Source organism: Eubalaena glacialis, chromosome 5, assembly GCF_028564815.1.
Source record: "Eubalaena glacialis isolate mEubGla1 chromosome 5, mEubGla1.1.hap2.+ XY, whole genome shotgun sequence".
In the NCBI taxonomy this organism is placed as follows: Eukaryota; Metazoa; Chordata; class Mammalia; order Artiodactyla; family Balaenidae; genus Eubalaena; species Eubalaena glacialis.
The window spans coordinates 16,886,288-16,911,385 of NC_083720.1; the positions used below are offsets into that span (position 1 = coordinate 16,886,288).

Below are 25,098 nucleotides of genomic sequence, written 5' to 3' on the forward strand. Positions count from 1 at the left end.
TCAGAAATATACATGTAAAAATAACAGCAATGTAATTATAGGAAGTGTCCAATGTATAGTTTTTATTTATCTATGAGACCTCCCAGTTGGTTTGGTTACCTGGAAGAGTAGGAGACGGGATGTGTGTGACATACGGGTGATGCTGAAACCTTGGTGGGTTGTCGTTGACGTCAGTCACCGTGACGAGCACACTGGCGGAACTGGAAAGAGGCTCCAGGGATCCAGTATCACTGGCAACGACCACTAAAGTATAATTCTCTTTTGTTTCCCTGTCTAGCAACGCACTGGTGATGATTTGTCCTGTGGAGGGGTTGATGGTGAACTGAGAATTTCCACCAATGATCCTATAACTAAAGCAGAGAGCAGACATGGGCATATTTCTTCCAGTTTTAATGCTGCAACATCTATTTACTATAATTTAATGACCGAGGCAGAAATGTCAAGAAAAACATTACAAGTAAGATCACACAACAACGAAAGGATATGGCGAGTTCAAATTTTATGTGAACATCACATTAACAATCTTTATTGTGAGATATCCCATGACCTCAAGCAGGTCCTCACAAGGTTTGTGGGTTTCTTAAATCATGCAAGTCCCCAGAATATACCCAGAAGACTATCGTGTTTTAAATAAACCAGCCTGAGAGCATAAATCAGGGCCTTGCTCTAATATTGTGGTCAGTGGCCAGGATCACAAATGAACATCTGTTAAATGAATCTAAAAATTATTTTTTCTGCAGTGCGCCATAATATACCAGAAAGGTCAGTGGAAGATCTTTTTCTTTAAAGACCAAACACTGTATTTGACACATATTGACTATCCAGAACAACTCAAGAACTGATTATTTATACAGAGACATTCCTAGTTACTAATTCTCTCATTTGCTATTCCTCATATGGCCATGCTGCTTTGCTTTCTTGTTGTAAGGAGAGGTATGACATCTTCATGGATATTTTGATGCTAACCAGATTAGTTAGCGGGGAGGAGTTTCCACTGAGAATAGCTTCTCTCTTCTTTCTGAAGAAAAAAGCTGTCTGTATATATTCCTGAGAGGTCAGCTAGGAAAGAAGTAGCTAAGCTTGAAGGTTCAGAAGCTAGCTGTGGTCCATAATTTTTTAAGTTGGAGGGTAGCGAGATAATAGACATCTTTCAAAGTTTTCTCCTTTATGCCAACAAAGAAATGCCCTTGTTGGAACTAACTGGTGTTTCTATGGTTTGTGTCCATAAAAACATAGCAACAGCAAGTGCCTAATAGAAACAGCAGGAAAAAACCTTGCATTGCAGCCAGTGAACATTTCTCCTATGAAGTTCATTGGTTAAAACAAACATTTCAGCATCTTCATCCTTTTTAGAGACATAATGAACCATTGGGAGCTATTTTTTAAAAAAAATAGAGGTTCTATAAAATGAGAGCTAAATAGAAAAAGAATAGAGAAGGAATTTGGTTGAGAAATGATTTTAGTATTGATAAAGTACTTGGTATCACTCAGATTTGAACACCCTTTGACACACCCACATGCCACGATCAGGAGTGAGAAAAGCACTGACTATATTTCCTAGACCAGAAATGACTCTTTACAAAGTGTAATTACTACACTTACACAGTAGAAGATATCTATTCCCTTTATCAAAATAAAAATATCAAAGGTTTGTAAATGATTTCTCAAAGTTAGAAATTCAGGACTCATGAAATAATCATATTGGGTTACCTTTTGGAGAAAGTCTGTAGACACCTGGATTATGAGAATTATGTGATTTTACTTTGGGAAACTTTGCTTCTGTCGGTAGGTGTAGAAATGACCAAATAAGTTAATAGGGGTTGGAACAAGTGCTTCATAGTGCCACAAGCTTTCTTACAGCTTTATGACAGCAAAGGCCAAGGTTCTCTCAAATATTTGTTCCCTTAAGCATTCACAAATAAAAATAAGAAGGATGCAAAATGCATGTAAATTTGATTTGGATGCTTTGTATGTGAGAAGACCATGGTATACTAGAATGAACAATGTGTTGAAAGGCAAATGATGTGAGTTCTGGCCCAGGTTGAACTAAATAATCCATAGAGGAACTTTATACTGTAAATTCTTATTCTTTATTTTATGCTATTGCACATAAGATTGTCTGTTTAAAAGTAGGTAATATATTTATTATTTTTTAAAATTAAAGAATGAAAGTGTATCAATAGTGTATTTTAAATATGAGATATTCTTTAATATCTCACAATATCTATAATACCAGTTTCAATCAAATTTATTCTTGTAAGTTACAAAAAAGAAAGAGATAAAAGAAACATAGGGGACAATATAAATGGATAGACTGCTGAGATCACATGCCCAGGTTTTCCCCACTTGTATTATTTGAGTCTTGTTTCACTTCTCATCCTTTCATACATCTCTCTCCTGCTTCTCTGGTCCACATTAATTTCTTTTAAGGTTATGAACTTAGATCAAGTCTTGTGCTACATTCTTAACAGCTAAACACCTACGCTGTTCTTTACAACTTTGCAGCATCTTACTGTGTTCTTAGTGTGTACCCAGCAGACTACAAGGCATTTTATATACGCTCTCATTTAAGCCTCAGAACAATCCTAACAGTCTGGCTTTGTACTACATTTTTTATCGATGAGGAATCTGAATCTAAGGGAGGCTAATCTAGTTGCACAGAGAAACATGCAATCTATAAATGGTACATGGAGAATGAACTTCTGTCTTTATGACTTCAGCATGCACTTTTTCCATTATCCTACAGCAGATGGAAGGTGAGACACAGCCTGAGGGGATGTGGGTGAGACAAGGCACACTGTAGCTCTTGCTAAGGCCAAAAGGGACTCTTGCTCAGGTTTGTCGATGTAGAATCAGTTTACAATGATTTCGTTCAATGCAAATCAACAAGGTGTTAATTTTTTTTCTGACTCAAGAAATTACTGTTTCAAATTACTGGCATAAACTGATCATTATTATCTAAAATCTAAATCAACTGTCGTTGCATTTGTAAAGCTGAAATATCCCCATTTGATTTTTTGAAACTTTTTTACCTCTTCCTGAGATTTGCTACAGTCATAAGGCACTGCACTGTGGGCTGCTAGAATACAGTGATTTAGTAATAGTTTAGAAACTGGACTTTGGAACACAGTTCCCTTGGACATGAATTTTGATCTCATTCAAGGACTTAAATTCATAAAGTTTCTTAGCCTTTCTAAGTCTTCTCTATCTATGAAGTATTATACATATATGTATTCCCTTCATTTGGTAGTTTTGAGCATCAAATGTAATTTCTTTTGAAAAGCACTTGGCATCGTAATTAGTATGTGACAAGAATTCAAAGTTTAGGTTTACACACATAACAGTATATATACGTACATAATTATAATTATTATATATAATCTCTTATAATCCATCTTTAGGTAAAGGGATGAACTAGTAGAGACATGGATAAGTAGGTAAAAAAATTCTGTGCTCAAGCTTATACCCTAGATGGAAGAAAGACACATGGAAAAGTAAATACAAAACCAGGCGTTATGTTTAAGTGCTATGAAATTGCTCAGAAGCAATGTTTTGGGAATTCAGAAGACAAAGAGATCACTTTTGATAGAAAAGCCTTTCTTGGAGAAATGTAAATTTAGGCTAAGTCTTAAAGAGGTTACCCACCTTACAATAGTATTGTAAAGGGAGAATGAAGGTATTTTAGGCTAGGAGTCAACAAATTTTTTTTCTGTAAAGGACCAGTTAGTAAATATTTTCAGCTCTTTAGGCCACCAGATCTCTGTTGCAACACTCAACTTGCTGTTTTAATGCAAAAGCAGCTGCAGACAATACGTACATGAATGGGCATGGCTATTTTCCAGGAACACTTTATTTACAAAACTAGGCACTGGGCCGAATTTGGCTTGCAGGCTGCTGTTTGCAGAACCCTGGTCTAGGATATAGAAGGATTTGAACAGAGCCATAATGCTTGGGAAAGCACAGGTCCTTTTCCCAGGAGCAGAAAGTGATCCAGTGAGGCTGAAAGTTTGGCTATACATTTGTACAGGATAAGCTTGGAAAGATGCTGGGGCTGTTTACGGAGGGGCTGGAATATGCAGACTGGGCGTTATGCCCTAGGCAAACTGGAAGTTGAAAGATTTTGAGGAGGGGGGAGTATCATTGCTAAAGCTGAACCACTGAGCTAGCTGTTTCATGTTACTGCCATTTTCCCTCCATTCACCGACTCAGGCTTTGCTTTATCCAAATCACTTTCTACAACACTGAGAGAGGAATCATCATAAAACGTAAACTAATCATGTTATTGCCCACCTTAAAACATTTCAGTTGCTTCTCCCACTAGACACAGAAAGAAATGTGAATTTTCTCCTATGGTATACAAGGCCCATTCCTAACCCACACCAACCATACTGAACAGCTTTGTTTTTCTGATGCTATGTTTTTGCATAGCTTTGGCTTTGCACCTGTTACTGTCTTTGCCTAGAATGCCTTTCATCCCTTGTTTGTCCATGAGCAACTCCTCTGTCTTTCCAAAATTCATCAATTACTTGAAGCTTATACTTATTTCCTCAGGTATCACCGAGTATGCTGTTCTTTCCACACATTCTGTGTTAAAACTATACTTGTTACAAGGTACTGTAATTGTAATATTGCAAAATTACCTTCTATATTAAAGTGTTCTTATTAGAACTGAAGTGCTTAACTCCTCAGAACTTAACAAAGTATCTGGGACATCGTAAGGGCTCCAAGATTATACAGGATCGTGTAGTATATAGATTGGAAGGATTAGAAACCAGAGTCAAGAAAGTAAGTTAATTTTTATTATAATAGTCCAGGCATGATGTAATTATGGACTGAACTAGGATCTTGGCAGGAGGGATGCACAGAAAAGAATGAGTGCCAGAGGCATTAGGAAAGAAGAAACATGAAAACTTGTCCACTGAATGAGCGTAGGGGGAGAGGATGACTGTTAGCCATCAAGATGGGAGGATGAAGAAAGCAAGGCAACATCATTAAAAGAGAGCAGTACACCAAGATGAGAAACAGAAAAGGTTAGGAGCTTCTGATACGTTGTCCTTATGACAACAGAACCTCTACGTAGAAGTGCCTCCTAGAGAGTTTTAAAGACAGGTGGGAATCTCCAGGATGGAGTCAGAGTTGGTACAACAGGTTTAGAGGTTTTCTGTCGAGTTTTCTGGGTAAGTTTTCTCATGGCTGCAGCCATGGAAATGGATGATTCTCTACTCTCTCTTTCTTTTATTCTTTCTCTCTCTCTCTCTCACACACACACACACAAACACATACACACACGTGCGGGAAAATAAAGAAAGGAAAGAAAAGGACTGAGAAAAAATGCTGTGGGGAATGTCCAAATTTCTTTGGAGAGAGAGAAAGAGGGGACACAGAAGGCAAATTAGAAGGTGTGGTCGCAGACGCAGGATGAGAAATAAGAAATAACATTTACACAGACACTGAGGAGAAAAAAAATGCCAATAAGAAAGGCTGACCTGTGGTGCAAATATTGCAAAAGGCAAAGGAAAATAAAGACTCAGAAATCACTGGACTTGATAAATTTCAGTAGAATCTTCGAATAGTCTTTTTTGGTAAAGCAATGGAGGAGAAAGACTGAGAGATTTTCAAGAATAAATGGCCAGAGAAAACTCTGAGGCAGTAACCCACCCTCTCAAAAATGTGGTGTGAAAAACGTGAGGAAAAGCAGCAGTCGTAAAGAATACTAGAATCATTCATTTAATGCATTTATTTCGGTGGCAGTCACTATTATGTTGTAGACATTTTTCAAGGAAGAATATATTAGGAATAAAATAGATAATAGAATGATGAAAAGAAAAAAAAACTAGTATAAATTTAGCGACTTTCATGTCCCAATAATGTGTTAGAGACATTTGCACATATTAACTGATTCCATATATGATACTTGGCACCTAGTAATTGGTCAATATATATTTAATTCTCACAAATTTCGAAAGTAGCAATTCTCATCTCCACTTTTACTGATGGATACACTGAGCCTTAGAGACACTAAAATGACTTTCCTAAGTCATGTAAGTAAATAAAGGAACCGGAACTCAATACCAGATATTCTGAGCATTTCTATAGGGATAAAGATATGATCAAGGAAAGAAGGATTACTTGAAGATCCAGAGCAAAATGTAGTAACTGCTGAATTAATGATTTGAGGGAAATCGAATGGGATGGGATTAAGAGCACAGAGAAAGGGATTTGCCTTTGAATGTCAACCCTGTTGATACAGTTTTGTCACTTTCTCCAATGTTATGACATAAAAGAATTAAAAGTGAGGTTTTGAATGGAGATTTGGTCAGTTGGGGAAAAAAAGGAATATATTTCTATAAGAGCTAAATTCTGGAATGGGTGTCTGGGAAACAAAGATATAAACTAGATAAGCTAGTAATTAATGCAGGCTGGTTTACTAGAAGGGAAAATATTAAAAGTTATGTAAAGTGTTTAACTCAAAATAAGTATACCATCCATTAAAATGCATAACTTGATCAAACTGGTAGAAAGAAGAATATAAATAAATATTTTTTGGGTAGCTGCTGTGTAAAAGATCATGTTAGACCATATGGGAAAATTAACATCACACATAAAAGGTTGTGCTTTTAGAGAGTCCATCAGTAGTTGGGTAAATGACTTAAATATGTAATACTTAAATAGTCAATATAAAAATTAATACATAAAAGCTCTGTTAACCAGAGGAAAAAGTGGATTTTCTCCAGGATTCCATGAATAACAAGGAGTGATTAACATCCAAAATATATATTCCATTAAAAACATATCAAGCCAGAGTAAATAAGATTTAGGTTGACATAACAACTTACTATTCTGTGAAAATATTTTTCATTTAAGTTGTAATAATTGTCTGTCAATTTAAAGTGAACATAATAGTTTTTTGCAAGATAAAAATGGCATGGATTTTTATTATATCTGACTATATGATGGCACAGTCATTTGAAGACTTTTCACCAATGGGTTTTAGCCCGGGGACTCTTGGCTGGCCATGGCTGCTTTGACAAAGAAAGTATTATGGAAGTGATTCTACACCGTTTCAAGGCCTGGTCTGTAAGAGCATTAGCAGCTTTCACCTGAGGTCCTTGTAACCCAGAGGTTCTTCTACTATATAAAGAAGTCCAACTACCCTGCTGAAGAACCACACTGAGAAGCTCTGAGACCACAAGATCAGAGAAGGGGCCCAACTGAGCCTAAAGTTCCAGCCATCCCTGCCAAGCCGCCAGGCATGCGAGTGAAACCATCTTGGACCCTCTAGGACACAGTCACCAGGTAAATACCATAAGTGACACTAGTCAACCACAAGAAGCAGAAGAATCTCCCACTGACCCATGCCCTAATTCCTCAACTACAAAATAATGAGATACAATAAAAATATAAATAAAATTAATAAGATAAAATTTTAGAACAATACATAAAATCATTATTGTTTTAATCCTCATTTTAGGCATAGTTGGTTATTCAGCAACCACAATTGGGCTATGAGTTAATGCTATGGAATTTCAGCAAAATGAAGCATTGTATGCATTTAGTCCAAAGACTAATGTTTAATGAGAAAAATAATTAAAATTTACAAAGGAAAATGTACTGACCTGATTACTGCGTTTGTTGAAGCATCAGCATCTGAGGCATTTACCAATAAAACATCTGTCCCAGTTGGGGCATCTTCAGGAATTGTTGTGAAATACATTTTACTGGCAAAAGTGGGGACATTGTCATTGACGTCATCCACTATGACATTGATAGTTCCAGTTCCAGTCAGGGCAGGGGATCCTAGAAGGAAAAGAAAATCAAGTCTTAATGTTCATAAATAACAAAAATAATAGCAAACTTAACAATTAGCTGTAGACAGAACTACGGAAGAGAATTTAGAAAACATCCCAAAGTAAAATTTGGGAACACATAGGCAAGTGATTGAGTGATTTTTAGTGTTGTTACAAGAAAAAAATATTTTTATTTAGGGACTAGTATTCCAACTCTTTCCTAGTGATACTGCACAAAAGGAATACGTCAACCTCTTATTCTATTTTAAAGGTGCTGATTCAGCAATGCAGAACACAACAATATCATTTAAATGCCACAAAAGAGGCACTTACAGTAAAATAGCTCAAGCCAGATTTGGAGAATACCCCTGGGCCTGGAATAGCTGGCCAGCTGACAAGGCGGAGTTAAAAACTGTATTCCTAGATGTGACTCTCAATGCTATTGTCAACAAAATTCAACTGGGCTTCTGAGGCCTTTAAATCCCCTTTTCTATACTAAACAATATTTGTTTGCAGAAAACTTAAAGAAGAAAGCTTCAAGTTAACATCAAAACTCTAATCTTCCACTTGCTGGAAATAACGCTATGTCAATGAGCTGACTTGAAATCATTTTTGTTGCATGTATTGAATATTTAAGGTAAATGTGAAACAATTCATTTTTATTTCCTGTTCTAGTTCCGTTATCAGCATATAGTGAAAACCCAGCATTTAACAAAATCTTGGAGTACACGGTCTGTACTACACAAGGTTAGCAGACTCTTTGTGGTGAAGGTCAGATGACATATTTGGTTAGACTCTGTGGGTTGTCCCACAGGTAAATGGCAAATCATCTGCCCTTAGTTGTGCTTTCAAAATCAGTTTTCCAACTTTAATTTCTCTAAATAGAAATAATGAAAGTCTGTTTAACTGTATTTATGTAAAATAAAATAAAGCCCTGGATACTCTCTCTTTCTGTTTAAGATACTATTCTTTCTCCCATAAAATTATCTCCTGTTAAACGAAGTTTAAATTCTACTTATTTCTAGTACTCAACATTTTGTTAATAAAGCCATTCATTCACTCGCTCATTTGTTTCTCTGTAAAATGTTTATGGAGTAACTCTTTAGTATCAGAATGGTGTTGAGATTCACAGCCTTCCAATATTATTTTTTCGTAATAATATTCTTGTGATTTGCTAGTATTTCCTTACTACTATTCAAACTTTTTCCTATTAGATTGTTATTACTGATGGCATAATACCAATCAGCTTTTATGCTCAAATGTATAGGAACCAAAATCAACAGACTAGAAAATTACGGAATGCAGCGGTTTTGGTGATCTGGTATTTTTGTGCTCTATGTAAGGAAGCTCAAATTCTACGTTAGATAAAAAATGTGTAAGACAACTTGAACTGGGCAGTGTAATGAGGCATGATACCTCCCGGAAACCTATGCAATTAAATTTAGGCTGCAAGCTGATCTTTGTTGCCATATATATCCTTCTCCATGACATAATTTATATTAAGCATTCCATTTACATTAACATATTTTTAAATTCATGACTGCAGAAATCCTACTTTTTGGGTGTTTGATTTAACATTAAAGGAAAGAAAACTAGTTCTCACTTTTTGCTTTTTTTGTATAATCGACTACAAATATTAAAATACTGTAATTGCCTTTTTACTAGTCACTTAAACAATGGTAGGCTGATGTCACAAACATTTCACACCCAGAATAGATCTAGAAGTATTATAAACACTGAAGAAGCACATTAAAATAATACTTTTAAAATCTCACTCAACATATTAATAATGATAATTGCAAATATTTACTGAGTCTTTAGGTATTCAAGTACTGGTTGAAGAAGTTTACTTGCATTGTCTAATCTACATAAGTTAGTACAACTGTTATCTCCATTTTATATATAAGTAAACTGAGAGAAAGGCTGAGCAACTATTTTAGGGCCACAGACTTAGTAAGGAATGGAGCTGGGATTTGACTTGAATGTGGAGCTGCTGACCACTGGCAAAAAGCCATAAGGTGTTAGCAGCTGGACAGCTCAGTGAGATGCTCTGGGACTCTGGACAAGCCGATCCCCGAGAACAGCACGAGGCAGAAGCTAGAGAAAAAGGTCCATCTGTGAGGGACCCTAGCTATTGTCGAGGTTGTTTGTGGAGCATTTGGAGACATCCGTCTGGTCACGAATTCTGAATTTTTCATAGCACGTGTTAAAACCAAAATCAATTTTTCTGCGGTATTATTTTTGGCCAATGTTTGGCCTAAAGCTCTTGAATGTGTTTAATTACACACAGTTTGATGAAATGGAAGTTAATGATGTGAACGATGTTAGTATTTCTCCCACTGGTTGCATTAAAAAAAATTAACTAGAGGATATCTGTGCTTTTGTGTGGACAGAAGGGGATATCATGGGAAGGAGGCTGTACATCTGATGAATTGAGAGAGGGGATAACTAAATTAATGTCCCAGAGGACATGAAGGGCTCTTTTATCTCTTTTATTGACATTGTACTCCACTCAGTAAATCTGTCTCCTTACATGCAAAATGGGAATAATGAAAATAGAACCTACCTCAAAAGAGGTGTTGAGGGGAATGTAACATGTTTAGGCTACTGCCTGGTACATAGTTAAAACGTGTTCTGTAGTAGCCTTTGTTGTTGTACTTGTTTTAGAAACAACAAAAAAAATGGAATATTGACCTTTAAAAGGTCCATTTTTAATCCTACAGATTTCTGTGTCATAGTTCTCAGGATTTTTGTTCCTCCACAAAACTTTCAAGTCAATCCTATCATAATAGTATTCAGGAAAAGATTTTGAATGATTCTTTTCTTTTAATGATTTTTTTGTAGTTATAAGTATATGAGATACTTAGCTTTCAAAACTTTCACAGCTTTGTGGAAGACGTTGAATTGAAAGTTTAAAAATACAAAATCTAAAAATTTACAGTGAGAGTTTAAAGAAGACCTGAATACGTCTGATATGCTCTCTAATCAACAATGCTTAAACTTGTTAAGAAATAACACAGTACTGCCAAACAAAGGTTTCATCTTTGGTATTCTAAAGTGTCTGATGACACACATATGGAAAACCTCATAAAATGATGACTAACTCATTTGGTCAGGAACATGTGATTTCTTTCCTGGTCTATAAACTACATAAATACTGTTGTTGATGTGTTTTCTGAATTAGTAAGCAAAGAGAACAAAACATTGTTTACCCAGGAAAATATTCGGCAAGTTCAATCTCACGGTCTCCATACCAGAGAATAATTTTTTCACAAGATCTTAAAAGCGCACCAGCGACAACAGATGGGCCTGGCTTGAGAAATGGCCCCATAGGTAATCCCATATCCACATGGGACATCTTCTTAAGCCAAGAACCATGCCCAGAGTCCCCTTTTCTCTTCTTGTTAGCAGCCACAGCCCACTTTCAAAGCACTTGGGGTTCTTCTCTTCCTATTTTCTTCAAGAATTGATAGAGTGAAGCACAATCTCTACAGCGGCCTCACTTTCTTGTTGCCCCAGGGGATGTGCACGAAGGTCTTATTTACTTTATAAAGTTTTACAAGGAAACTTCACAAAGACAACGTTCTACATTTCTAAGTCTTTTACTGAGATTTAACTTACTCCAAACTCTGCCTCCAATATTTTTCATTTATTCTTGGGGGTGGGGCTTTCCACCGCACACCTCACTCCAGCCTCAGACTTGTCCACTATAGCAGGAGCTCCACAAGGCCCTCCCTCTCAGCTTTAGGCAGGGAGATGAAATCAAGGGACAAAAAGCAGCAATGCCCCTGGATTTCAAGTGAGTAAGCCTCATCTCTACACACTCTTCTCGGATGAAGGACACAAGTTCCCTAGTCCTTGGCCCACACAGATTTTAGTGCTTCCTCATCTCCTAATGGAATGATGAAGTCTTGTTTTTGTTGTTGTTCTTGTTGCTTTTCTGTGTTTGTTTGCTTGTTTTTGAACCCTTCCTCTTAACTATGTGAAAAAGTGGTCCTGGCGCTTGTGTTCCTGTCTCGCAACATCTTTGTGGTTATAGCCCGTGTGAAGTGCTGCATGATGTTCACTATTACTTTATCTTTGGTCCAGAACTTCTGCTGGTTCCAGAGCCTCAATATTAGTATGTCAAAAACTCAAGTCTTAACTATTCTGTGTAAACTTAGCCCACATATTTATATATAAATTGAAAAACATATGTGCAAATACATATATATATTTATAGATGCCTATTATTGAACACTTATTTGATAACAGATATATGTATGAGTATCTTATATATGTATTACTCATTTAATATACAGATTCATGAAGTAAGTATTACTATTTAATTTTTTAAATAAAGAACTTTAGACCCAAAGAATTTGAGCAACTTATTTACATTCAGCCATAGTGGCAGAAGGAAATCAATTTTGAACTCTTAAAAAAATTATCTTTTCTCAGTTCATTAGGCTCAGATAAAAGTATGCCACTCTTATTGCACATTTTTACTCTATATTATTATTATTATTATCAATGTACTTCTGCCATATTCTCTATTAAGTTACAAATTAATTGAGAGCAGAAATAATTATTTAATTCAGCTTTATATAAAACCATAATGCATACCAATAGACCTTGTCCTCAATGTTTATTAACTTCTCCTTTGACTCGATATATGGAAATCTGATCTAGTGACTACATGGCTGAAAGTTCAAAAAGCTGAACACTTCTAGAAATATACATCTGGGAATATAGGTTTTAGCCTACAGCCAGGGTCAGAGAACAAGACTGTCGACAAAGGTCAAAGTTTTGGAGATAGTCTACTACTTATAACAGAGGGTCCCAATTAATCCTGAATCCCATGAGAAGAATCAGAATACCAGGGGCCAATGTTTAGCTTGGATAGATCTGATAAGGATGAATTATATAGGTAGTGGCGTACTAGGGCAAGATTACTTGATTTCATCTGGAATTGATTTATGAGAACCAGATGCAAACAGAAAGAAGAGGTAGGATGTAATGACACAGGCTGCTGGTAGAAGACAGTGAGCCAGTGAAAGGGGTTGAAGATACAAATGAAATAAAAGGACAAGATCTCAGAAATTTATAATTGTAGATATTAGGAGGGTACAGTGGATATTTGAAATACAATTAGAGGTCAGATGATAAAATGAACCTCAAATTTCATTTTGTAAAAATTATATGTATTGTAAACATCATAATCTGTATAAATATGTATATATGTATATACATATATAAAAATAAAATAAATATAGGTAAATTGATAGGAACCTTCTGAAATTTTTAGAGCAAATAGAAAAAAATACATATGATTCTGAAAAGCATTTTATAAAATTTGCAAAAACATATCTCACACACAAACACATACACACACACACACACACACACACACACACTATTCACAGCTTAATCTTCTGATGGTCCCTTATAATTGGGAAGTTCCAAGCTTTGTCTGAATCATATTTTATACTCTTATTTGAGAAATGATTAAACTGGTATTGCCTTTTAACACTAGTGGCCTAAAAAGATCAAATATATCAAAATAAAGTTCAAGGAAACTTAAAATAAGATTTTAAAAAGAGGAGACCTTCAAGATGGAGGAGGAGTCAGATGTGGAGATCACCTTCCTCCCCACAAATACATCAGAAATACATCTACATGTGGAACAACTCCTACAGAACACCTACTGAACGCTGGCAGAAGACCTCAGACCTCCCAAAAGGCAAGAAACTCCCCATGTACCTGGGGAGAGCAAAAGAAAAAAGAAAAAACAGAGACAAAAGAATAGGGACAGGACCTGCACCTCTGGGAGGGAGCTGTGAAGGAGGAAAAGTCTCCACACACTAGGAAGCCCCTTCACTGGCAGAGACGGGGGTGGTGGGGGGGAAGCTTCGGAGCCATGGAGGAGAGCACAGCAACAGGGGTGTGGAGGGCAAAGCGGAGAGATTCCCGCACAGAGGATCAGTGCCCACCAGCACTCACCAGCCTGAGAGGCTTGTCTGCTCACCCGCCGGGGCGGGCGGGGGCTGGGAGCTGAGGCTTGGGCTTCAGAGGTCAGATCCCAGGGAGAGGACTGGGGTTGGCTGCATGAACACAGCTTGAAGGGGACTAGTGCACCATAGCTAGATGGGAGGGAGTCCAGGAAAAAGTCTAGAACTGCCTAGGAGGCAAGAGACCATTGTTTCGGGGTGGGCGAGGAGAGCGGATTCAGAGCACCACCTAAACGAGCTCCAAAGACGGGCGTGAGCTGCAGTTATCAGCGCGGACCCCAGAGACGGGCATGAGATGCTAAGCCTGCTGCTGCAGCCACAGAGAAGCCTGTGTGCAAGCACAGGTCACTATCTACACCTCCCCTCCCAGGAACTTATGGAGCCTGCCACTGCTAGGGTCCTGTGATCCAGGGACAACTTCCCCAGGAGAACGAACAGCGTGGCTCAGGCTGGTGCAATGTCACACCAGCCTCTGCGGCCGCAGGCTCATCCCGCATTCCGTACCCCTCCCTCTCCCCGGCCTGAGTGAGCCAGAGCCCCCGAATCAGCTGCTACTTTAACTCTGTCCTGTCTGGGCAGGGAAGAGATGCCCTCCGGCGACCTACACGCAGAGGCGGGGCCAAATCCAAAGCTGAACCCCAGGAGCTGTGCAAACAAAGAAGAGAAAGGGAAATCTCTCCCATCAGCCTAAGGGCAGTGGATTAAATCTCCACAATCAACTTGATGTACCCTGCATCTCTGGAATACCTGAATAGACAACGAATCATACCAAAATAGAGGAGGTGGATTTTGGGAGCAACTGTAGACTTGGGGTTTGCTGTATGCGACTGACTGGTTTCTGGTTTTATGTTTATCTTCGTTTAGTATTTAGAGCTTATTATCATTGGTCAATTTGTTTATTGATTTGGTGGCTCTCTTCCTCCTTTTTTTTAAATATATATATAGATATATATATTTTTTTCCTTTTTCTCTTTTCGTGAATGTGTATGTGTATGCCTCTTTCTGTGATTTTGTCTGTATAGCTTTGTTTTTACCATTTCTCCTACCGTTCTGTCTGTCCATTTTTGTTTTTTGTTCTTTTCTTTTGTGTGTGTATAGTTTTTAGCGCTTGTTATCATTGGTAGATTTCTTTTTTGGCTTGGTTACTCTCTTCTTTATTTCTTTCTTTTTTTTTCTTTTTCTTTATTACTTTTTAATTTTTTTATTTTTAATAATTATTTTTTATTTCAAAAACTTTATTTTATTTTATTTTACTTTCTTCCTTCCTTCCTTCCTTTCTCTCTCTCTCTCTCTCTCTCCCCCCTCCCTCCCTACCTCCCTCCCTCTCTCCCTCTCCCTCTCTCTGTCTCTCTCTCTGTCTCTCTCTCGCTCCCTTTTCTTCTGAGCCATGTGGCTGACAGACTCACGGTACTCCAGCCAGGTGTTAGGCCTGTGCCTCTGAGGTGGGAGAGCCAACTTCAGGGCATTGGTTCACCAGAGGCCTCCAGGCTCCACGTAATATCAAACAGCGAAAGCTGTCCCAGAGCTCTCCATCTCAGCGAGACCCAGCTCCACTCAAAGACCAGCAAGCTACAGTGCTGGACACCCTATGCCAAAAAACTAGCAGGACAGGAACACAACCCCACCCATTAGCAGAGAGGCTGCCTAAAATCATAATAAGGTCACAGACACTCCAGAACACACCACCAGACGCAGTCCTGCCCACCAGAAAGACAAGATCCAGCCTCATCCACCAGAACACAGGCACTAGACCCCTGCACCAGGAAGCCTACACAACCCACTGAACCAACCTTAACCACTGGGGGCAGACACCAAAACCAACAGGAATTACAAACCTGCAGCCTGCGAAAAGGAGACCCCAAACATGGCAAGTTAAGCAAAATGAGAAGACAGAGGAACACATAGCAGATGAAGGATCAAGGTAAAAACCCATCAGACCAAACAAATAAAGAGGAAATGGGCAGTCTACTAGAAAAAGAATTCAGACTAATGATAGTAAAGATGATCCAAAATCTTGGAAACAGAATGGGGAAAATACAAGAAATGTTTAACAAGGACCTAGAAGAACTAAAGAGCAAATGAACAATGATGAACAACACAATAAATGAAATTAAAAATTCTCCAGAAAGAATCATACCAGAATAACTGAGGCAGAAGAACGGATAAGTGACCTGGAAGATAAAATAGTGTAAATAACTACTGCAGAGCAGAATAAAGAAAAAAGAATGAAAAGAATTGAGGACAGTCTCAGAGATGTCTGGGCCAACATTAAATGCACCAACATTCGAATTATAGAGGTCCCAGAAGAAGAAGAGAAATATAAATGGACTGAGAAAATATTTGAAGAGATTATAGTTGAAAATTTCCCTAATATGGGAAAAGAAATAGTCAATCAAGTCCAGGAAACGTAGAGTCCCATACAGGATAAATCCAAGGAGAAACACACGAAGACACATATTAATCAAACTATCAAAAATAAAATACAAAGAAAAATATTAAAAGCAGTAAGGGAAAAGCAACAAATAATATACAAGGGAATCCCCATAAGGTTAACAGCTGATCTTTCAGCAGAAACTCTACAAGCCAGAAAGGAGTGGCAGGACATATTTAAAGTGATGAAAGGGAAAAACCTACAACCAAGATTACTCTACTCAGCAAGGATCTCATTCAGATTCGATGAAGAAATTAAAACATTTACAGACAAGCAAAAGCTAAGAGAATTCAGTACCACCAAACCAGCTTTACAACAAATGCTAAAGGAACTTCTCTAGGCAGGAAACAAAAGACAAGGAAAAGACCTACAATAACAAACCCAAAACAATTAAGAAAATGGTAATAGGAACATACATATCGATAATTACCTTCAATGTAAATGGATTAAATATTCCAACCAAGAGACATAGACTGGCTGAATGGATCCAAAAACAAGACCCATATATATGCTGTCTACAAGAGACCCACTTCAGACCTAGGGACACATACAGACTGAAAGTGAGGGGATGGAAAAAGATATTCCGTGCAAATGGAAATCAAAAGAAAGCTGGAGTAGCAATTCTCATATCAGACAAAATAGACTTTAAAATAAAGACTATTACAAGAGACAAAGAAGGACACTACATAATGATCAAGGGATCAATCCAAGAAGAAGACACAACATTTGTCAACATTTATGCACCTAACATAGGAGCATCTCAATACATAAGGCAAATGTTAACAGCCATAAAAGGGGAAATTGACAGTAACACAATCATAATAGGGGACTTTAACACCCCACTTTAACCAATGGACAGATCATCCAAAATGAAAATAAATAAGGAAACACAAGCTTTAAATGATACATTAAACAAGATGGACTTGATATTTATAGGACATTCCATCCAAAAACAACAGAATACACTTTCTTCTCAAGTGCTCATGGAACATTCTCCAGGATAGATCATAACTTGGGTCACAAATCAAGCCTTGGTAAATTTAAGAAAATTGAAATTATATCAAGTATCTTTTCTAACCACAATGCTATGAGACTAGATAATAATTACAGGAAAAAATCTGTAAGAAATACAAACACATGGAGGCTAAACAATACACTACTTAATAACCCAGAGATCATTGATGAAATCAAAGAGGAAATCAAATAATACCTAGAAACAAATGACAATGGAGACACGACGACCCAAGACCTATGGGATGCAGCAAAAGCAGTTCTAAGAGGGAAGTTTATAGCAATACAATCCTACCTCAGGAAACAAGAAACATCTCAAGTAAACAACCTAACCTTACACCTAGAGCAATTAGAGAAAGAAGAACAAAAAACCCAAAGTTAGCAGAAGGAATGAAATCATAAAAATCAGATCAGAAATAAATGAAAAAGAAATGAAGGAAACAAAAGCAAAGAGCAATAAAACTAAAAGCTGGTTCTTTGAGAAGATAAACAAAATTGATAAACCATTAGCCAGACTCATCAAGAAAAAAAGGAAGAAGATTCCAATCAATAGAATTAGAAATAAAAAAGGAGAAGTAACAACTGACACAACAGAAATACAAAGGATCAGAGAGATTACTACAAGCAACTACATGCCAATAAAATGGACAACCTGGAAGAAATGGACAAATTCTTAGAAAAGCACAACCTTCTGAGACTGAACCAGGAAGAAATAGAAAATATAAACAGATGAATCACAAGCACTGAAATTGAGACTGTGATTAAAAATCTTTCGACAAACAAAAGCCCAGGACCAGATGGCTTCACAGGCAAATTCTATCAAACATTTAGAGAAGAGCTAATACCTCTCCTTCTCAAACTCTTCCAAAATATAGCAGAGGGAGGAACACTCCCAAACTCATTCTATGAGGCCACCATCAACCTCATACCAAAACCAGACAAAGATGTCACAAAGAAAGAAAACTACAGGCCAATATCATTGATGAACATAGATGCAAAAATCCTCAACAAAATACTAGCAAACGGAATCCAACAGCACATTAAATGGATCATACAGCATGATCAAGTGGGGTTTATCCCAGGAATGCAACGATTCTTCATTATATGCAAATCAATCAGTGTGATAAACCATATTAACAAATTGAAGGATAAAAACCATATGATCATCTCAATAGATGCAGAAAAAGCTTTTGACAAAATTCAATACCCATTTATGATAAAAACTCTCCAGAAAGTAGACATGGAGGGAACTTACTTCAACATAATAGAGGCCATATATGACAAACCCAGGCCAACATCATTCTCAACGGTGAAAAAATGAAATCATTTCCACTAAGGTCAGGAACAAGACAAGGTTGTCCACTCTCACCAGTATTATTCAACATAGCTTTGGAAGTTTTAGCCATAGTAATCAGAGAAAAAAGAAAAAAAAAGGAATCCAAATCGGAGAAGAAGTAGTAAAGCTGTCACTGTTTGCAGAAGACATCATACCATACATAGAGAATCCTAAAGATGCTACCAGAAAACTACTAGAACTAATCAACGAATTTGGTAAAGTAGCAGGATACAAAATTAATGCACAGAAATCTCTTGCTTTCCTATAAACTAATGATGAAAACTCTGAAAGAGAAATTAAGGAAACACTCCCATTTACCATTGAAAGAAAAAGAATAAAATACCTAGGAATAAACCTACCTAAGGAGACAAAAGAGCTGTATGCAGAAAACTATAAGACACTGATGAAAGAAATTAAAGATCATACAAAGAGATGGAGAGATATACCATGTTCTTGGATTGGAAGAATCAACATTGTGAAAATGACTATACTATCCAAAGCAATCTACAGATTCAGTGCAATCCCTATCAAACTACCAATGGCATTTTTCACAGAACTAGAACAAAAAATTTCACAATTTGTATGGAAACACAAAAGACCCCGAACAGCCAAAGCAATCTTGAGAAAGAAAAATGGAGCTGGAGGAATCCGGCTCCCTGACTTCAGACTATACTACAAAGCTACAGTAATCAAGACAGTTTGGTACTGGCACAAAAACAGAAATATAGATCAATGGAACAGGATAGAAAGCCCAGAGATAAACCCACGCACATATGGTCAGCTTATTTTTGATAAAGGAGACAAGAATATAAAATGGAGAAAAGACAGCCTCTTCAATAAGTGGTGCTGGGAAAACTGGACAGCTGCATGTAAAAGAATGAAATTAGAACACTCCCTAACACCACACACAAAAATAAACTCAAAATGGATTAAAGACCTAAATGTAAGGCCAGACACCATCAAACTCTTAGGAGAAAACATAGGCAGAACACTCTATGACATAAATCACAGCAAGATCCTTTTTGACCCACCTCCTAGAGAAATGGAAATAAAAACAAAAATAAACAGATGGGAACTAATGAAACTTAAAAGCTTTTGCACAGCAAAGGAAACCATAAACAAGACAAAAAAAACAACCCTCAGAATGGGAGAAAATATTTGCAAATGAAGCAACTGACAAAGGATTAATCTCCAAAATTTACAAGCAGCTCATGCAGCTCAATATCCAAAAAACAAAAAACCCAATCCAAAAATGGGCAGAAGACCTAAATAGACATTTCTCCATAGAAGATATACAGATTGCCAACAAACACATGAAAGGATGTTCAACATCACTAATCATTAGAGAAATGCAAATCAAAACTGCAATGAGGTATCACCTCACACCAGTCAGAATGGCCATCATAAAAAATCTACAAACAATAAATGCTGGAGAGGGTTTGGAGAAAAGGGAACCTTCTTGCACTGTTGGTGGGAATGTAAATTGATATAGCCACTATGGAGAACAGTATGAAGGTTCCTTAAAAAACTAAAAATCGAACTACCATATGACCCAGCAATGCCACTACTAGGCATATTCCCTGAGAAAACCATAATTCAAAAAGAGTCATGTACCACAATGTTTATTGCAGCACTATTTACAATAGCCAGGACATGGAAGCAACCTAAGTGTCCATCGACAGATGAATGGATAAAGAAGATGTGGCACATATATACAATGGAATATTACTCAGCCATAAAAAGAAACGAAATTGAGTTATTTGTAGTGAGGTGGATGGACCTAGAGTCTGTCATACAGAGTGAAGTAAGTCAGAAAGAGGAAAACAAACACAATATGCTAACACATATGTATGGAATCTTAAAAAAAAAAAAAAAAGATAGAAAGAAAGATGGTTGAAGAACTTAGGGGCAGGACAGGAATAAAGCCACAGATGTAGAGAATGGACTTGAGGACACGGGGAGGGGGAAGGGTAAGCTGGGACGAAGTGAGAGAGCGGCATGGACTTATATATACTACCAAATGTTAAATAGATAGCTAGTGGGAAGCTGCTGCATAGCACAGGGAGATCAGCTTTGTGCTTTTTGACCACCTAGAGCGGTGGGATAGGGAGGGTGGCAGGGAGACGCAAGAGGGAGGAGATATGGGGATATATCTATATGTATAGCTGATTCACTTTGTTTTAAGGAAGAAACTAACACACCATTCATTGTAAAGCAATTATACTCCAATAAAGATGTTAAAAAAAAAGATTTTAAAAAGAAAAATGTTTCAGGCAAATGCTCTATCAGAAAATACATCTTTAATACGTGTAATGAATGAGCCTAACCGTCTAATTAAAGTTCAAACTGCAGACATTTTACATTTTTTGTTAGCCCCTATAAATTAAACATACTTTCTTGAAACTTGAACAACTATTCAGCCGAAATAGTATTTTTGCTTAACTGAAATCTGTTGCTTTGCAACAAAGCCGATTTGTTCTTGACATCAAACATTTGGTGAAAGGGTCCCGAGTGGGTGTTTTTTTGTTGTAATAAAGTATTAGCTTCTTTTTTTACCCAGGCAGTAAATGCATATTTCTCACATTAAGTAAGCCGTCCCCTGAAAATGTATTGAAAGCAGCCATTCAATATTAACACTAAATTATATGGTTAGATTTGAATCCAGAAAATACATGAAGCAAGTAAGTATGTAACATTTTAAATATGACCATCAGCTTTTATCTTAAAAATTTCATTTTATAATATATTACCACTAATTAGTTTTATAAATATGTTTATATAAATTAGGTATATACACATTAGGTAACATTTTATTTTTAATCATTTCTCAGGAATCTTTATCAAAAACACTGTATTTCCTTAATATAAATTCCTATACTAAATAGAGGTGACAAGTAAAACTAAAGAAAGAACTTAGTAATGTTATGAAAATGAGACTGAAAAGTGGCCCACAATGTGAATGTACTTAATGCCGCTGAACTGTACATTTAAAAATGGTAAAAAAGGTAAATTTTATGTTATATGAATATATAAATTTGGGCATATACCCTGAGAAAACCACAATTCAAAAAGAGTCATATACCACAATGTTTATTGCAGCACTATTTACAATAGCCAGGACATGGAACCAACCTAAGTGTCCATCGACAGATGAGTGGATAAAGAAGATGTGGCACATATATACAATGGAATATTACTCAGGCATAAAAAGAAACGAAATTGAGTTATTTGTAGTGAGGTGGATGGACCTAGAGTCTGTCATACAGAGTGAAGTAAGTCAGAAAGAGAAAAACAAATACCGTATGCTAACACATATATATGGAATCTAAAAAAAAAAAAAGAAAAATGGTACTGAGGAACCTAGTGGCAGGGCACGAATAAAGATGTAGACATAGAGAATGGACTTGAGGACACGGGGTGGGAGGGGTAAGCTGGGACGAAGTGAGAGTAGCATGGACATATATACACTACCAAATGTAAAATTGATAGCTAGTGGGAAGCAGCCGCATAGCACAGGGAGATCAGCTCGGTGCTTTGTGACGACCTAGAGGGGAGGGATAGGGAGGGTGGGAGGGAGATGCAAGAGGGAGGAGATATGGGGACATATGTATACATATAGCTGATTCACTTTGTTGTACAACAGAAACTAACACAGTACTGTGAAACAATTATACTCCAATAAAGATCTATTTATAAAAAGAGTTTATAAAGTAATAAAATGTAATGGAAACTAAATATTTTATCCCCCACACAAAGCATGTCATGAGGAGTTACTTTTTGGAGAACATTTTTTAAAAAAACCTCTCAACACATGTTGAAACTCTGAAATACGAGAGGCTACCACCAAATTTGAAATACAACCTGCTTCCTGTCTACTTGCCTACTGAAAATATCAAATTAATATATTTATGGAATAATTATCAAAATAGGCCACAAAATAAGATCACGTTTTAACAAGATGAAATTTAGAAGATTTTTGAAAAGAAAAAATTTCCTCATAATAATAATAATAAGCTGACATTATTTTCTATTATATTTAATATTTATCCTTTCGGTAATATAAACATTCTCTTTAATATTTCAAATTGTTTGTTTCCATTTCAAACTTGGGTTTCCTTTGTCTACTCAGATCTATAGCTTAAATTGAGTAAATGAAAAGTAGACTGAAATTATCAAATTTTAATTCTATGTAACATGACGGCAATTCTAGACCTTATTTAGTGGAGTTTTGGAAGTTAGATCATCTTTCTTTTTGTATTTTTATCTTATGAATATACAAATGAAATTCTATGTAGGAAGAACTGTTCCTACTAAAGAGTAGCTGATTTAAAGAAAATTATTTAAATAAATGATTTATGATAATACTTAGTTGCTAACAGATTTTATACAAAAACTTACTAGAAATAAGAGGAAGTAAAACAATAACCAGTTATCAACCTTGGAAACAAAATGGAAATAACCAAAACTTCCTTCAACTCAAATGTATAATTAAGTGAAATGCAAGTGATTTCTGGTAATTGAAGATTACGCTAGCACAATCTGATTTATGAAATCATTGGTTCCTTTTGGAAAGTTCTCAAGCAATTTTCATTATTAAAAATGTTCTTCATAACAGACAAGGCAAGCTCTTCTTCAACATCTTCCCACAAATAACACTGACAAAATGCAGTCTTCCTGGAACAGTTATAAAACAACTCTCTTCATATCTAAAATATGATATGCCACTTTTCTGACCTCTCTTTTGATTATAGAGACATTTGCAATGCTGTGGTACTTTCAGCTGAACAATGTGACAGATAGTATTAATTTAAATGTCATCATATCCTCACCAAGAAAATAAAGCATAGATTAGCCCTTTTAGATTTTAGGATTAACTTTTGCAAAAGCATCATGTATCCCCTCCATCAAAAAGTAATTTCCAATCCCTGCATAAGAATGAAGTTTATTCCCTCTTTCAGTCAGATGATAAATGCCCTTAATTAGGAATGTTAATAACTGAACTTTTCCCCTCAGACCTATTAATTATGCTAACACATAGACAGTTCATTACCAGACTTTTTGGCCAAATCTATAGCCAGAATATCTCTATATTCCTTTAGTATATTAGACTGAGAACAGATAAATAAAGGTAATGTATTTAATTGGTACACAGATTAATCTCCCACCCCCAAATTAAATGCAAATACACATACAGCCCAATTGACTTATTGTATGTGCATGTATGTGTATATTGTACATACTGTATATTCTTAGTATAATATTTAACATTTGCTTTGCACTCTATAAAACCCTTGGATATGCATTTCCTGATCTGATGAGAACAGCAATCCTTTGATTTTGAATTCATGAATATTCTTATTTTACTTGCTGTCTTATTGGCAGAGAGCCAAAAGTTGTTTCTTTCCTTTTTTTTCCCTTTGCTGCAAAAACCAGTGCTCTTTTTAATATAAAAATAATATTTAACCCAAAGAGAATAAACTCTTAAAACATGTTTTACATAAAACATAATATGGTAGATGAGCTAATCTGTGGGAAACTGGGTAATGGTTAAAAAATGGTCTCCTTGATCAGGTTTAGTGGCTTCAAATCCTATTTCCACTGATTAACAGCTGCAGACCTAAATCAAGTTGCTTACCTTCTCTAATACTCAGTTTTGTTTTTGTTTTACTTTTAATCCCTAATATTGGAATCCAATTTACAAGGCAGTTATGAGGTTAAATGAGATACTATAGTACAAACTCTGGTATATACAAGCACTCAGCATGCACAGAATGAATATCCTCTAAAGTTTGACTGCCCAAGTTGTATCTCTACTCAAACGTCTTTTCTGGGAACTAAACTTTTATATCTATCTACCTGACATCTCCACTGGAGATCTCATAATGTCTAAAATACAATATATCCAAAAAATAATTAAGGATAATCCACCCTAAAAATCTTTCGTGGGACTTCCCTGGTGGCCCAGTGGTTAAGACTCTGTGTTTCCAATGCAGGGGACGTGGGTCCCATCCCTGGTTGTCAGGGAAATAAGATCCCACACGCCGCGTGGCGCGGAGGAAAAAAAAAACCAAAAACTTTTGCTTTTGCATCCCCAAATTTCTCTGGCCAGTATTCTAGGACTCATGCTTGATTTGTCTCTTTTCCTAACTTCCTGTACCTCCAGTTCCATCATCAAGTCCTATTGGCTCAACCTTCAAAAGGGATAAAATATTTAGCTCATTCACACGACCTCCACACTGTCTCTAATTTCAAACACTCTCAGGGATTGCTGTCATGGCCTTTAAATCACCATCTCTATTCCCACGGCTGTCTTCACCACTGCCACAAAACCAGATCTCTTCTCCACAAAGCCAGATCTCTCCAAAATCCCCTGTTGCTCCCCTGTCCAAAGCTTTAATGAGACTTGGCCTCACTCTGAATAAAATTAAAGCTCCTTACCCTGGCCTAAAAAGTTTAGATGATCTAGCCTCTGCCTACCTCATGTTCTAAGACTCTTCCTCTCCTTTACTCTGGTGCAGCCATCTATGCCCTCTTGCTCTTCTT

The 25,098-nt window shown here is 36.7% G+C and overlaps 1 protein-coding gene across 1 annotated transcript in view; it reads right to left on the minus strand.

Annotated features, from left to right (window-relative positions):
- The window catches only part of FAT4 (FAT atypical cadherin 4), a 166,653-nt gene that overhangs the window by 43,030 nt on the left and 98,525 nt on the right, over positions 1–25,098 (minus strand). The window contains exons 7-8 of the mRNA XM_061191994.1: positions 7,617–7,797; positions 100–350 (exon numbers count right to left, since the gene is read on the minus strand). Of these exons, the coding sequence (XP_061047977.1) occupies positions 100–350; positions 7,617–7,797 (432 nt within the window). The remainder of the gene's footprint in view (positions 1–99; positions 351–7,616; positions 7,798–25,098) is intronic.